This window comes from Pyxicephalus adspersus, chromosome 11, assembly GCF_032062135.1.
Source record: "Pyxicephalus adspersus chromosome 11, UCB_Pads_2.0, whole genome shotgun sequence".
In the NCBI taxonomy this organism is placed as follows: domain Eukaryota; kingdom Metazoa; phylum Chordata; class Amphibia; order Anura; family Pyxicephalidae; genus Pyxicephalus; species Pyxicephalus adspersus.
In genome coordinates, this window is record NC_092868.1 from 31278542 (window position 1) to 31293918 (window position 15377).

General features: G+C 38.2%; 1 protein-coding gene across 1 annotated transcript; it reads left to right on the plus strand.

Moving 5' to 3' along the window:
- The first annotated feature begins 210 nt into the window (after positions 1–210).
- Positions 211–13835, plus strand: ARCN1 (archain 1). The gene is made up of 10 exons (XM_072425770.1): positions 211–344; positions 6387–6650; positions 7338–7517; positions 8862–9073; positions 9527–9691; positions 9822–9987; positions 10122–10269; positions 10471–10579; positions 12348–12552; positions 13168–13835. The coding sequence occupies exons 1-10, from the start codon at positions 342–344 to the stop codon at positions 13255–13257; spliced, it is 1542 nt and encodes a 513-aa protein (XP_072281871.1). The 5' UTR covers positions 211–341; the 3' UTR covers positions 13258–13835.
- The last annotated feature ends 1542 nt before the right edge of the window (positions 13836–15377 follow it).

The following is a 15377-nucleotide window of genomic DNA, read 5'->3' on the forward strand; positions in this document are numbered from 1 at the left end:
AAAATTAACATCTCTGAACATTTTTTTAAACACGCTTACGTCAGGGAAGTTTTTTTTTTTTTTTTTTTTTACAGCGCAAACTTAGGAACGTATAAAGTGACTACGTGTTCCATGGGAAATCTCGGACTTAACCCTATACCACGTCATAAAGAGACCACTGCCCACAACCAAGATGGCTGCTCTGGCCTCCCCTGTCCGACGTGCCATACCTATGTTTCCCCCGGACGTTACGTATCTTCCTGTTGAAGACGTGGCCCCGGGACTGCCATATTGTGAAGAGGGCTGTCGGAGTCCAGTGAACGGGCAGAAAGGCGAAATAACCGGCGCTAAGAACCGCAAACATGGTGAGGAGGGGAGGTCCGGGGGTGTGTGTTGTATGGTATGAGGAGGAAATTGGACGTCTTCATGGACTCCTAAGCGCCTGGGAGCCGGGACGGAGCGCAGGAACTGTCAGTGCGTCCTGTCAGCTGGTGACGGGCAGTGCAGAGTCCAGGGCCCCTATGATGGGGCCAATGCTCCTTAGGGATGTTATGGCGGCGCCTGGGTGCGGTGACGGGCCCGTCATCGTGTGCTGCCATGGTGATTTGTTATTGTAATCCCATTATTGTCAGGTATCAGGGTGTCATGGCCTCTGCCAGGGACTGGGGTCATATAACCCATCAGAACCCTTTTATACCATCACAATCTCCTATTCATCCCCAAACATTTCACCTCCAGAACTGGAAATCATTGGAAATTATTGATGTGCCCTCCTATGCGGAATGGATTTTTCCTGTTGTAATATCAAGTATTTTGTATTGTAGATTTTTCATACGTTTAAAAATGTTGTTTGGATTTTTCTTACCTATCAAATTGGGGAGAATTTCCTTTACTTCCTGTCCCACAGACACAACAGGAAGAGGAAATCTCTTAAAGTGTACCTAAACTCAGAAATTTCACTTTACATAAAAGGGTTGTCTAGGGTAAAAATTCTGTATTTTTTAAGTGCAACACCCTTTAAAAAAAAAAAAAAAGGGTGCAGCACCTCCCCCTAATGAATAAGTGTAGAGCCTCCCGGGATACCTACGTCACACATCCCGGGCGACTCTTGGATGCTCCTTCTGCGTATGCTTGGGCATCTTGGACATGTGCAGAAGGAGCCTTTTTGTCAAATAGGGAAAAAAAATGGAGATCTCATGCATGCGGCGTGAGATTTGCAAGTTTTTTTTCCCATCCATGTCACCAGATCTCGCGCCTCGGCCAGATGAGGTAGGAAGAAGAACCTGGAAGAAGAGGAGAAGATGGCGGTGCTCAGAGCGCTGACCTGAAGACAGATGCCAGGATGACGTGGTACCCAATAGAAGAAACCTCCGGACCGATCACCTGCTATGCGGAATTCTTACTGGGACAAGTGACCCCATTGTAAGGATTCCCTCTTGTAGTAGTTTTAGGAAACGCTTAAAATCTTTCTCACTTTCAGGGACATTGAATCTCCCAATATTAACAGAACAGGGGTTCTAATCCTTCCCTGTGCAATGAAAGAACTCAATGGTTACATGCACAGATTTCCACAAATAATTTTCCATGGGGTCAGTTTAGTGCTATCTGGTTTCTGTTAGTTGGTGTTTCTCTGTGCACATCACAACCTGCTCCTCTTATAAGAATTGGGGTGCAGTGTTTAGGCAATAAAGCCCCACACAACTTTATGTTTAATTGAGCGCCAAGAGAGCTCTGTGATTTGTGGAGATTCAGACATGTGACTTCAACAGGACCAAATTTTTGTTTTTTTTTAACTGCAGAAACTAATATGATTCGTCCCATTTTTTTTTTTTTACACCATCTTTAGAGTTCTGCCCCTTGCTCAGTGCAGAAATGGTTTGTAATCCTATACTGCGCCCTTTTTCTTTTTTGTCTTTAAGCAACAGTAAAGCACACCTTATTAACTGGTAATTATCCAAATCAAAAGCAGTAACCCCGAGCCACACTCGGGGTGGAATCCTCCAGCGATGCCCAGCATCTTCCCCTCGTGATGCCAACCTGGCACCTGTGTAACCTGGCAATGCCTTTCCGGCATCTGCATCCCCGGCGTGTGAAGGTTGGGGACGTGAGGTCAGGAGAAGTAGATGCCGGCCAGGCATCTGTGCGTGAGTGTGTGGCTGGGAGGTGGGACCAGGTGGGAAATTTAAAATACTAAGTAGTTTTAAATGTACCGCTTTTACATTTAAAAATACTTAATATGCATACGGCCATGGAGGTTAAAAGAGCCTCCAAATGTATTTTACCTACACCCCGCGCATAATTCTCTTGTAGTGTTGTCTGGGAGTGTGTGTGCAAGAAGGGACAGGACCAGGGGTGGCTTTATCACCGTGCTACTTCCACATTGTTCAATGGCTGACTGGGACTGCAAATGGATAGGAAAGTGAAAGTTTTCAACCTAAAATTTTTTGTGGTCATCTGTTAGATGGGTAAAAACCATTACCTTAATATAAGGTGGCCTTTCTCAACGTTTTGAACATGAGTAACCCCTTGAGGTAACTTTCAGGTTATCAGGGTAGCCATGCTATAACACCTACATGCCCAGCTCACAGTACATTAGCCTGGTGGTCAGTGGGAAGAATGTCTTACATTGCTGGCCAGTGCAAAGAATGTCACTTTTGCAGATAGCCAAAAGTATCATTGATTACCCCTAAACTGACCTGAGAGGCACAAATTGCTGAAAGAACCCCCAGTTTATTCCTGGAGGAATCCAGTTTTAAAAAATACTGGAATAAGGAATTGAGGTAATAAGGGTGACTGCATTTGGAGCATGTAAATTTAGGGGCATATAACAAACATTTGCCCAGAGTTCTGCTTTAATGTAACCATAAACAATCATTATGGAGACTCCACAAAGTAAAATAGAAATCTGGTTTGCTCCCTGTGATGTCCATACCCTTCACAGTGCACACACAAAGATATTTAGAATCCTATATTCCCAATTACTTGTTTGGTACAGTTCACTATTCACTTAGGATGATTAAACTACATGCATTCTGTAAAAAAGCATATTTATTCATATTTATGCCACCTGTATGTGAAATTGTCACTGTCTTTATTAGTTGTGGTGTTGCTGGTATCCATCAGTTGCCACGAAGAACCATAGTGCCTGGTGGGTCTATGTATACAGATTAATAGCTGCTACTTGGGGACCATCACACAATGGTTCTGGATCTCTATAGACATTATATAGTCACAGAACTGAGGGTTTTCTAAAGAGAGCAGACTAGGTTGATTTTCAGACACTTGATTGGAAATAAACTCACAGAAAAGTAAAAGAAGCTTCTCTGTGTCAGCAGCAGGATGGAGAACAAGACTTTTACAGAAAGTGCAGCGGTCCAACACCCAGTACTTACTATAATAAAATGATACTATACATACTCTGATCACTGTGTATATACAATATAGATTTCTGTGTGTATGTACAGTATGTCTGGGTAAGAGCTGTCAGATCCTGGTCAGCAGAACCAGATAAACAGCAGACTGGGCACCTTTCGTTGAGGAAACTACAGAAAACATATAGGGGGCTCCATCTATCGATCTCTAATGTCTCCATAAACTGGCCCTGTACATAGTACTAGGCATTAGGGACTCATGTCTGCCCCTTATAAACGTCCTGCCCCCGCATATATTCACACAAATTCCTGAAATATGCCATGCTGACATATTTTTGTAGATTGTACTTTTTTTAAAGGATGTATGTTTTGTTTTATTACATCTTGTCATGTAAAGCATGTGCAGTATTCTCTCCAGAATTTTTTAAAACTAGGTGGTGGAAAAAAAAGCTGTAGATGGGTGGCTTCCTCAGTAACTACCAAAAATCAGCCAGGTGGTACACCTGGCTAAAAGGAACTGGGGAGACCACGGCATGTAAAAAAAACAATCCGGCAGTGAATGTTACCCTGCCAAGGATATAACATTATTGTCTGCATTTTAAATATTTATATAGTATAGTACATTTATATATTTACTCCATAGGGTATAGTAAACCACTTCCCATTGATAAATGAAGATGTGCTCATACAGAATATCTGACATACACAGAGTTCATCCCTTTTTGTCTGAAATCATTGGGCTGGTCACTGTGTGTTGTGCCAGTTATATAAGGTCTGTAATATTTTAATAATTTGGATATTACTGTTGCATTTGGGGTGACCTTCATGCATGAAGAGCTGCAATAAATACTTTGATATTATTATTATTATACAGTATTTATATAGTGCCGACATATTACGCAGTTCTTTACATAGTCCATAGTCCTATCACTATCTGTCCCTCAAAGGGGCTCACAATCCAATGGGCCTATGTCAGTCATGTTATTAATACAGTCCAAGGACAATATTGGGGGAGGCCAATTAACTTAACTGCACGTTTTTAGAATGTAGAAGGAAACCGAAGTACCTGGAGGAAACTCACACAAACATGGGGAGAACCTGCAAACTCCATGCAGATAGTGTCCTGGCCGAGATTTTCACCTGGGACCCAGCGCTGCAGAGACCAGAGTGCTAACCACTGAGCTACCATGCTGCCCATGATACGCATTCATAGTAGGCATTAACAATACCCTTACACATAGAAGTGTGCTTGGAACTAATAGGAACTGATGGGACAAATGGAGCTAATCTTCACTTTTAGGTTTCAATGCTGTGCATAAAAGGAACTTAGTAAGGACAATAATAATGGGCCGACAACACGTTGCAACAGATCTAAAAAAGGAAGTGACCCTTATTGTAGTGACACAGCACACATAGCATAAGGTACATGCATTTTAATGTGTTGTAAGTTGAGGTGCTATGCAGAATGATCATGCATTTTACAGAAGTTAACCCAACCATTCAGGAGCAGAGCTTTAAAGTAAACCTTTCCTTGAGAGATTATGTAAACTGGTAATCTAATCTTCCTTTATTACATTTTTAATCACTGACTCAGAATGAATATGTAGTTAGTGTTTGTCTAGTTGTCACACAACTATCTTCATGCTTGTTTCTGATGTAATTGCAAAGTACTGACACCAAAACGTCAGCTCTACAACCAGACATTTAGTATTTTTAGAGCAATGTTTCTCAGCCAGGGTTCCTCTAAAGGTGGTTGGGGGTTCCATGAGCCCTGGGCAATTTAGACCTCTCCCTGGTCAGTTTCTGGCTGTCTGTAAAAGTGATGTACAAGGCATGTATTCCATTGTCCACCCTGCTAATATACTGTGAGCTGTGGTTATAGTAATTACAGCTGGGTTTCTTTAGGACCTGCAAGGTATCGCAAGGGTTCCCCCATGTTAAAAAAGTTGAGTCTGTTTTAGAATGAGTTCAGCAATGGCAGCTTACATTACAGCCAGTGGTTTTCTTTAGAAAGGTCCTAAAGTACATACAACTTTGGCTGTTTACTTTATTTCTGAATCCACTGATTGTTTTTATGTGTTTTGTTTTTTAAAGGTTCCCCCGGCTTACACATTTTTGTATCATATAATGAATTTAAACAAGATTACCTTAAACTTTATGTATAATGCTGCTTAATATATTGGGATAAGCCTATTGCTACATAATGAGCAATAATGTGCGGTGTAAAGAATCAATAACCCGACCAATCAGGAAAATATTCTGTTCCTTGATTTAACATAGATAGCTTTCTTTCATACATATTGTTTAGTGTATATGTGGAATTTGTGTAGCCATGACAAGGCGCCTCTGTGTTATGCATTGCAACACCCAACAGTAACAACCCTGATGTAATAGGATATATTTCAGTTTTAATTGATTTGCAACTAATCCTATCTGGAATTCTCCCCAGCATAGCAAAACACAGCTAATGACATGTTAAATGCATCCACCCAATATGACAAACCTAAGAAAAGGGTCTTGCACAAAGTCAGCAGTAAAGAGGTGTAATCCCCCACTATGAAAAGCCATAAAACTTTAGTCTTGCACATGAAGCTACTTGTAGTGCTTTGATAAGTTGGTAACTTTTTTGGGTTAGGTGTAAACCTTTTCAGACATGCTGGCCCTTTGTGTTTTTGGATTGGGTCAGAAGTGAGCCTACCCTCTCTAATCTTCAGATGTTTTTCAGGAAGTCTTTGTCACGTATCGCAGCAAGGGCATGGCTCATGCAAAGTAAATACATTTTTAATTTATAATAATGTAGTCCTTACCAGTTACAAGTCCATTGTGTGGTTGTTAATATTTATGGCTGAACAGACTTCTGAATATCAGTTTGCTACATAAAGTATACCAATGATTGTGTTAATAAAACACATACACTTTTCATATACATGTGATTGTGTTTATTGTGTTTTTTTCCTAGGGTTTGGGAATATCAGCTGGCTACCTTTTTCATTATATGTTGGCACTATATAAATACTTCTTTCAATTTAATTTCAGGTGCTACTGGCGGCTGCGGTCTGTACGAAGGCTGGTAAGGCCATAGTATCACGACAGTTTGTGGAAATGACTCGGACACGGATTGAGGGACTGTTAGCTGCTTTCCCAAAACTAATGAATACTGGAAAACAGCACACCTTCGTGGAAACCGAAAGTGTTCGATATGTCTACCAGCCTATGGAGAAACTGTATATGGTTCTCATTACTACAAAGAATAGCAATATTCTTGAGGACCTTGAAACTCTCAGACTTTTTTCTAGAGTGGTAAGTGATATCTTATCATGGAGCTCAAGGCAAACCTAAACAATTTAATATGAATAAATAAATGAATAAACAAAATAAAACTAGTAAGGATATTAAAAAAAATCTGTCTTTATTTTTCCTTTTTTTTTTTTGGATTTCTGGAGTTATTTGAAGCGTGAACTGACAGTGTTATTTCTATTTCTCAAACTGCTGGTTTCATGTTTGTTTATCTTGCTGACTTTATTGCATAATGTCATCAGTCCTTGCCTTCATACTTCTTCTTGGTTTGTAATGGTTTTTATTCAGGTAGGAAAATTTAAAGGATCAATATGACAGACAACTAAAATTTGTTGAATAAAAATTAGAAATAGCAGCCTTTTTCTGTACTTCAGAAAAAATGTATTTAATGAGGCCACATTGGAAACACTGTGAGCCCTATTTATACCCGAGTGGTTATTATATTATATATTGCCACGTTCTGGCTTTTACATCCCAAATGTAGCCAATTGTATGGAGTTCCAAGGCCTATAAATACCTAAACAATGCAGTACCTATTTTTGTTTATGGATACTCTATAGTCAGTTTGCCTTTTGCTAAGGAGTATTATTTACACTTACCTACATTAGTTACAACTTTGTTATTAATGTTTATTATTTTGCTTGCATGGGTAAAAATACTACATAATATGCATAACGCATTATTTTACAGATTCCAGAATATTGTCGAGCTTTGGAAGAGACTGAAATCTCTGATCACTGTTTTGATTTAATATTTGCTTTTGATGAAATTGTTGCTTTGGGATATAGAGAAAATGTGAACTTGGCCCAAATCAGAACATTCACTGAGATGGATTCTCATGAAGAGAAAGTGTTCAGAGCTGTCAGAGAGGTAAGATGTTTGAAACAAGTTATCTATGCATGGTTATAAAGTATGTCGATCAGTTAGTATTTATTTATCTGTCTTTTTGATATAGCATAGTCAGTTTATTTTGGTTATATGTCAGTAATTTAATATTCTTATTCATGACCATTTTTCTATTTTAGCAATAATGTCAAGTTTTATATCCAGTTTTTTTTCTTGGTTAAAATTTACTGTGCAAGTCTATTAAAGTCACATATCTAAATACTAATCTCCAATGTGGATTAGGTTTTCTTCATTCCACATCTGAGGTAGCATTGTTGACATATTTGGGTAAAGAAAGGATATATGCAGTTTATTGAAAAAAAAAAAGTTTAACAAAAAGTGCACATCCAAAGAGCAATCCCCCCCATCCCCAGCATTTTTAATAATCTACACTTTTTGCACATCTGCAGGTGATAAAGATCATAGGAAGACCCACATTGCATTTCTTTTGTTCTCCTTCAGAACAATTTCTTATTTCAGCTGCTATTAAGCTCTGTAATTCTGTCTTTCAACACACTAACCTTTAATTATGTAAACCAGCATGCAGTATTACTTGGCTGTCACTGGGGGGAAAAAGGCTGAAATAAAAAAAAAAAAAGGTACACTTTACTGAAAGTGTCATTTGCCTCCTAATGCTGGAATGTAAAGGATGTGGTTTTTGTAGTTCCATCCTTACAAATGAGCAATGCCTTAATTATAAACTTGGCCCAAATACTTGCTTGTATTACAAATCTAATCCATATATTAGACTTGTTTGGTGATTGCCAGGCTTTAATTGTAATAGGGAATTTTGTTCCCCCATTTTAAGAATTGGTAGCTATGTGACTGTGGTTTAATTTTTTAGAACACATCATCAAGAACCTAGGACCTTTTTGAATGTCTATTACTAAAAGTTAAAGTTGTCCTTTCAAAAATCATGCTTGTGTATTCAAATTAAGGGGGCTGGATGGTTACCCCACATCCAACGTTGGCTTTTAAGATTTTGAGTCCTAAACCTGGTTGTAGTCGTCATCATGTTATTGCACAAAGGAGCCACAGGCAGTGGTAATAATGCACTACATATAAGAAGTCCTTTAGGATATAAGCTGTTAGCTGGAGTCCAGCTTCTTGCAGCGATAGATACATTTTGTAAAGGACTCAGAAGTGAAATAAGTTGAAAACAGAGAACACAAGAAAGTCCATCGAATGGTGACTAATTTTAATTTTATCGAAATTGGATATCCTTTGAATTCTGCATTACTTTCCACTTGCTGGGTATAACTTATTTAGATGATGTCTCATATTTTTATATACACGTCAAACACATTTTTTATTTATTTTATGCTTTAGACTCAGGAACGAGAGGCAAAGGCTGAGATGAGACGTAAAGCTAAAGAGCTACAGCAGGCTAGGAGGGATGCTGAGCGTCAGGGTAAGAAAGCTCCAGGATTTGGAGGGTTCGGAAGTTCTGGTACTTCATCTATTTCCAGTAATGCAGCCGCCTTAATAACTGAGAACATCATTGAATCAGAGAAAACAAAGACTGCTCCTGTATCAACAAGGTAACATTTAATTTGTACATTTATGTGCATGTAGTTGTTTTTGTAAGAATGTGTCTTGTAAAGTATATTTAAAGCCAATACATATTAACTTTTGGAAATGGTAAAACGCCTGTCAATTTTTTTTTTCATCTGCCTGTGTCCTATTGAATATTCTTTAGACACAACAGGAAATTAAATAAAAATCTAAAGGAAGTTAAGAATTTCTCCACACCCGAGAAAATTGTCACTGCAAAAAAGTATCACTATTGTAAAAATTCCTCTCTCCTCAGTGGTGATGCAGATATCAATAGAAAACTTGACAGGGTCACTAACTATTTACCACTCAATCCGAAAGCATCAGTAAAAAGTGTATTGTTACTTTAAACCACAATAATTGTTTGTGAACAGGTATATTGTTTTCTGCTTATAATGTGGAAAACATTGTTACATGCACTTATTCCTGTGTTATTTTAGACCATCTGCTTCCAATAAGGCTTTAAAACTTGGAGCTAAAGGAAAGGAAGTAGACAACTTTGTAGACAAATTGAAATCTGAAGGAGAGACAATTGTTACTCCATCTGTTGGAAAGAGACAACCAGAAGCAACAAAAGTCCTTCCACCACCAGCCCACGTAGAAAGGTCTGTACTATACCAGTGCTGTTTGTTTGTTTTTTAGGTTTGTCAGTTTTTATTGACCTGACCATTTGTTTTATTTATCAACACTAAAATGAGAGCCTTTTAATAATCCCAATCCTATCTGAATTTGTAGCGTTCACTTGAAGATTGAAGAGAAAATTACCTTAACCTGCAGCAGAGATGGTGGTTTGCAAAATATGGAAGTCCATGGTCTCATTATGCTCAGAGTGGCTGATGATAAATTTGGAAGGATCCGTGTGCATGTTGAAAATGAAGACATGAAAGGTGTTCAACTCCAGGTGAGTCTCCATGAAGCTCTTTTATTAATGAAGTAACACATCTGATCATTAGGTGTGGTAGGATCATTTCAACCCTCTTTTCCTTTTATCAGTTTTTATTTCAAAGCAATAGTGCACTTTTTTTTTCTTTATAGACCCATCCCAACGTGGACAAAAAACTTTTTACGACAGATTCTATTATCGGACTGAAAAATCCAGAAAAATCTTTCCCCCTTAATAATGATGTTGGAGTCCTAAAATGGCGACTGCAGACAACAGATGAGGCCCTAATTCCTCTAACTAGTAAGTATATATATGGATTATAAACATACACAGGGATACACAAGGGATTGGTGTGCTGCATGCCAGTATGACGGCCTTTAAGAAAAAGAAAAATTATTTTTTAATTTTACAGATTAACATGGTTCTTAACTTCATAAAAATCCAGCCCAAATAATAATAAAAAAAAAACTGTTTTTTTAACACTGGTTTCTTTCCTAACAGTTAACTGTTGGCCTTCAGAAAGTGGAAGTGGGTGCGATGTGAATATAGAGTATGAACTTCAGGAAGGCAAACTAGAACTGAATGATGTTGTCATTACAATCCCATTACCGTAAGTCATATACTAAATTAATATTTGCCCAGTCTGTTCTATGTGAAAGGTAATCTGTTGTGACGAATGCAGCCATTACTGACCCCTATTGAAAAAGGTTATTGCCACTTGGCTGTCATGCTGAGCCTTTTGCTTCAGTACTTTGGGGCCCATTATGAAAAAAAAGACTTCTGACTTCTACTCTCTGAACCTTTTTGGGGTCAGAGGCATTGCCCTCCCATCTTTCATGATAACTCAAAGTACTTTTAGTTAAGAATGATCAGATCGGCAAACCACTGCAATGCTGTCATTGTTTGTTTTTTTTTGTTTTTTTATAATAAACACAAATCTTCAAATTCTTAAAAAGAAACTTTAAGACAAAAAGTGAAACTAGTAAATTAACTGCTGAAGTTTATTAAACACTGTATTGAAATCAGAAAGTCTGATCATCTTACCGTAATTAGGAGCTTTCTCAGTTTGTTTTTATTACAGTCAGATTTCAAAGGGTTCATAAGAAAAAACCCTACCTGCAACTTTATAGCCTGAGACATCTACAGCGAGGGAAAGAAGTATTTGATCCCCTGCTAATTTTGTACGTTTGTCCTCTGACAAAGAAATGACCAGTCCATAATTGCAATGGAGGGTTTATTGTAGATATGAGAGACAGAATAACAACAAAAGAACCCTCAAAACCCCAGTGCTCAAAAGTCAGAGCTTGATGTGCATTGTAATGAGTGAAATAAGTATTTGATCCCCTATCAACCAGCAAGATTTCAGGCTCCCAGGTTTGCTCACTGTATGCAGGTAACAAGCTGAGATTAGGAGCACCCTCTGTAAGGGAGTGTACATAATCCAAGCTTATTACAGTACCTGTAATAAAGACACCTGTCCACAGAAGCAAGTGGGGTGAAAGTGTTGTGGTCAGATCGGACCAAAATTGAGCTCTTTGGCAACAACTCATGTCTCCGTGTTTGGAGGAGGAGGAATGCTGCCCTTTGACCCCAAGAACACCATCCCCAGCATTAAACATGAAGTTGGACACATTATGCTTTGGGGTTGTTTTTCTGCTAAAGGGACAGAACACCTTCACTGCATCAAAGGGACAATGGATGGGGCCATGTACCATCAAATCTTGGGTGAGCACCTCCTTCCCTCATCCAGGGCATTGAAAATGGGTTGTGGATGGGTATTCCAGCTTGACAGTGACCCAAAACACACTGCCAAGGCAACAAGGGAGTAGCTCAAGAAGCACATGAAGGTCCTGGAGTGGCCTAGCCAGTCTCCAGACTGGTTGATAGGAGATCAAATACTTATTTCACTCATTACAATGCACATCAAGCTCTGACTTTTGAGCACTGGGGTTTTTGAGGGTTATTTTGTTGTTATTCTGTCTCTCACACCTACAATAAACCTACCATTACAATTAGACTGGTCATTTCTTTGTCAGAGAGCAAACATACAAATTTAGCAAGCGATCAAATACTTCTTTCCCTCACTGTGTGTCCCTCCTTGACGGTGGTCAAGAACCATGGTAAAGCTAGTCAACCAAAACATTACAATACTGACGCGTGAAAACCAATGAACATCTTTTACAATGTCACCTGTCTCAAGTGTTGGGATATATTGGGCATTAGGTGAACAGTCTGATCTTGAAAGCGATGTGGAAAAATAAGAATTGTACATCCTGTTTGTTTGTGGATCGAACATTTTAATAGGGGTAACTTATCCCAATATAAAGTCATGTTTAACACATCTAAATTAGTGAAATGAGCCTAATTCTTCATTACAGATCAGGAGTCGGGGCCCCAGTGATTGGAGACATAGATGGAGACTACCACCATGACAGCCGAAGGAATATACTAGAGTGGACACTTCCCGTCATTGACAGCAAAAACAAAACTGGAAGTTTGGAATTTAGTATTGCTGGTCACCCTAATGATTTCTTCCCAGTAACAGTGTCCTTTGTGTCCAAAAAGAACTACTGCAACATACAGGTAAGGCTTGGGCATCTTGCTGTAATCTATGCTATTATTTTTGCTTCCTTTATGCATAAAACGTGTTTGCCACTGACCTGAAGTTCGTACAGGTACATAGAGGGGATCATTACACTACAAACCCTTTTGCAAATGGTACTTCGCCACATATGTTTAATCTAGTGACAGTCACTTTAACCACATTCAAATAAATGGGAAGACATGTATTGTTTTCAGCTGTAAAGTTTGGATAAATGGACCTCCACATGTATATTTCAGTGCACAACCTTGAAAGAAAATGACTTCCTGTCTGGAAAATGAATACAGAAACTTCATGCAATATCACAACTCCCAACATGTTAAACATGTATATGTGTTTGAGGGATGCAGTTTAAAAGTTAAAAGTTAAAAGTTGTGTTTTGTTATTTGGCACTACAAAATGCATCTGGTTCTTTTAAAAATGTGGTTAGGTTCCATCACAAATGATGAAAGAAAGAAACTTTAGTCACCAGATGTAATTTTATATGAAACTTTTTCCACCTGGCTTCAGGGATGTGTGCAGGCCTGGCCTGAATGTGGAGAATAAAATTAATTTTTGCAATGCAATGTCACAAATATTTGTGCGTTTTTTTTCAGGTATCCAAAGTGACCCAAGTGGACGGGAACAGCCCTGTGAGGTTTTCAAATGAGACGGCTTTCCTTGTGGACAAATATGAAATCCTGTAACCAGATAAGAAATGGTGGCATGTTCCCACTGATGATCTTCAAGATTCTGGATAGAAGCTTCTATAGGATTTTTCTGTATGTCTCGGAGGCATGCAGAAATCCCAAATACGAACTATCTTTCAAATTCTGTGCACTCCTTTTACGGAAAGGGATCCAGAATTGTGTTATTTCTAATATTTTTATTCCTTACTCTAGGGCAATACATTTAAGTTCTCCTTTCAGCAAAAATGAAGACCATATTCTTTCAGGCACCCCGATATTGAGGGATGCTTCGATTTGAAAAGTTAAATTTATGCACCCATGTCCTGTTGTCAGCAACAAGCCTCTCTGTTTTCATGAATATTTGATTTTATATTCTTTAGCTTATTTTTGAACGCAAATGTAAGAGATATTTTTGCAGGCAAAAGATTGTCTAGCATACCAAATGATATTGATGAATAAAGCGGGAACGAAAAAGGATTAGCAGGACGATTTTTTTTTTTTTTTTTTGTAACCCTGTATAACTTCATAGAGAATATACACATTCCAAACCACATAGAAATACTGTTCTGTAATTAAATAAATGCGGTGAGATGGAATGTGTTGTTGTTGTGTTATTTTTATACTGTGATGCCTCCCAAATTTTGGTTACAAATTTATATTATTGCAATGGCCTTCCTAATAAGCACTTTACTATTTTCAACCTTACTGCACCTAATATTTTAGCTTTTTAGGAAGCAACCCATGTAGTGCTGAAAATTCATGGCTCATTTATACCAGATGCCTTGTTGTTCACTTTGCTGTAATAGGAAAAAAGGCACAGATGTGAAAATCCATCGCTCACACCATTTTTTATGTTTTACTGCTTTAGAAAAAGTTCCGCATACTTTTGTTCACTGGCCTTCTCCTTACCAGTCATGTCAGCATTTAAAATTCAGTGGATATGTTCTGATATGAACGAGCCCAAGAATTTGTGTAAAAGTTCTGTCGGTGTTTTTTAAAAAAAAAAAAAAAAAAAAAACTGTTCTTGGGGCCAATAAAGTGTCAGGTCTTTGAGATCTCAGAATTGTGTATAAATTGTTGTTTGATGTAAACATTAACATTTAACACATAGTTTTATATTAAAGAATATTAGAGGGGCTGAAGTACTCAGAGAAATCATTTCCTGACCAAACCAGCCTGTGCAATTGGCCAGTAATTATCTTATTATCCTGTAATTATGCAGTAATTAGATCTTTATCCTGACCGCAGGAATTATAGGTTTTGAGTATTACTCATTTATATTTTCCCTCTTCACCAACTGTTACTATGCTGACTAAATGACACAACTTCTAGATTACGATTCAAATTTTCTATTGAAAGCAGTGATTTGCAAAGAGAAAGTGTAAATCCCCTTTATAGTTCTCCAGGGAGAGTGTTGAAGCAGCCTTTTTATTAAAATTTAGCTGCCAGGGTATAACAATGGCTCCAAAATCAGGGGAATTTTTTATTCTGGTTTTTGCTCACAAATTATGCATTGTTGTACATTACAACCTACCAGTACATTGCATAGGGGGGCATTCTAAATGATGGCAAGTAAAATGTTTATTTTGGCATATTAACACTATAGGTGAAAAGAGGACCAAAAAAAAAAAATCAGTGCAAACTGCTCCTCTCAAACTTTTCTGGTTTTGTGCTCTTTCTCTTTCTTTATTTTCTTAACTTTCCACTGAAACTGACCTTGGGAAGAAACTATTTCCTGTTTGGTAGACACAGCCTTGATCTCTAGGGAAGACTCTTTTATTTATCCCCACTTTCTCCAACTGTTTGTAGTGAGAAGAGCATAAAGCAAAAAAAATAATAAAGCATCAGTTATTATTTGGGTCAATATTAGCTGCTGGTTACTAAACTGGACCTGAACAAAAAACAAGTGAAGAACCAACTGTAAATGTGCATTGTGCCTAATCTGTACTCGGGAGACTTGGAGTGGTATTTTGGTGATGTCTGTATTGTGCTACTTACTGATTTACCTGCTGGAGTCCCTGATGCAAGCAGGCAAATTCCAGTCTCCACCAATATGGCCACCAACACACAGAATATAACAAAGATTAGTAAGTTGCAAAAACTCCGAAGCCAACTCGTCCTTTTGCTGCAATCACTAT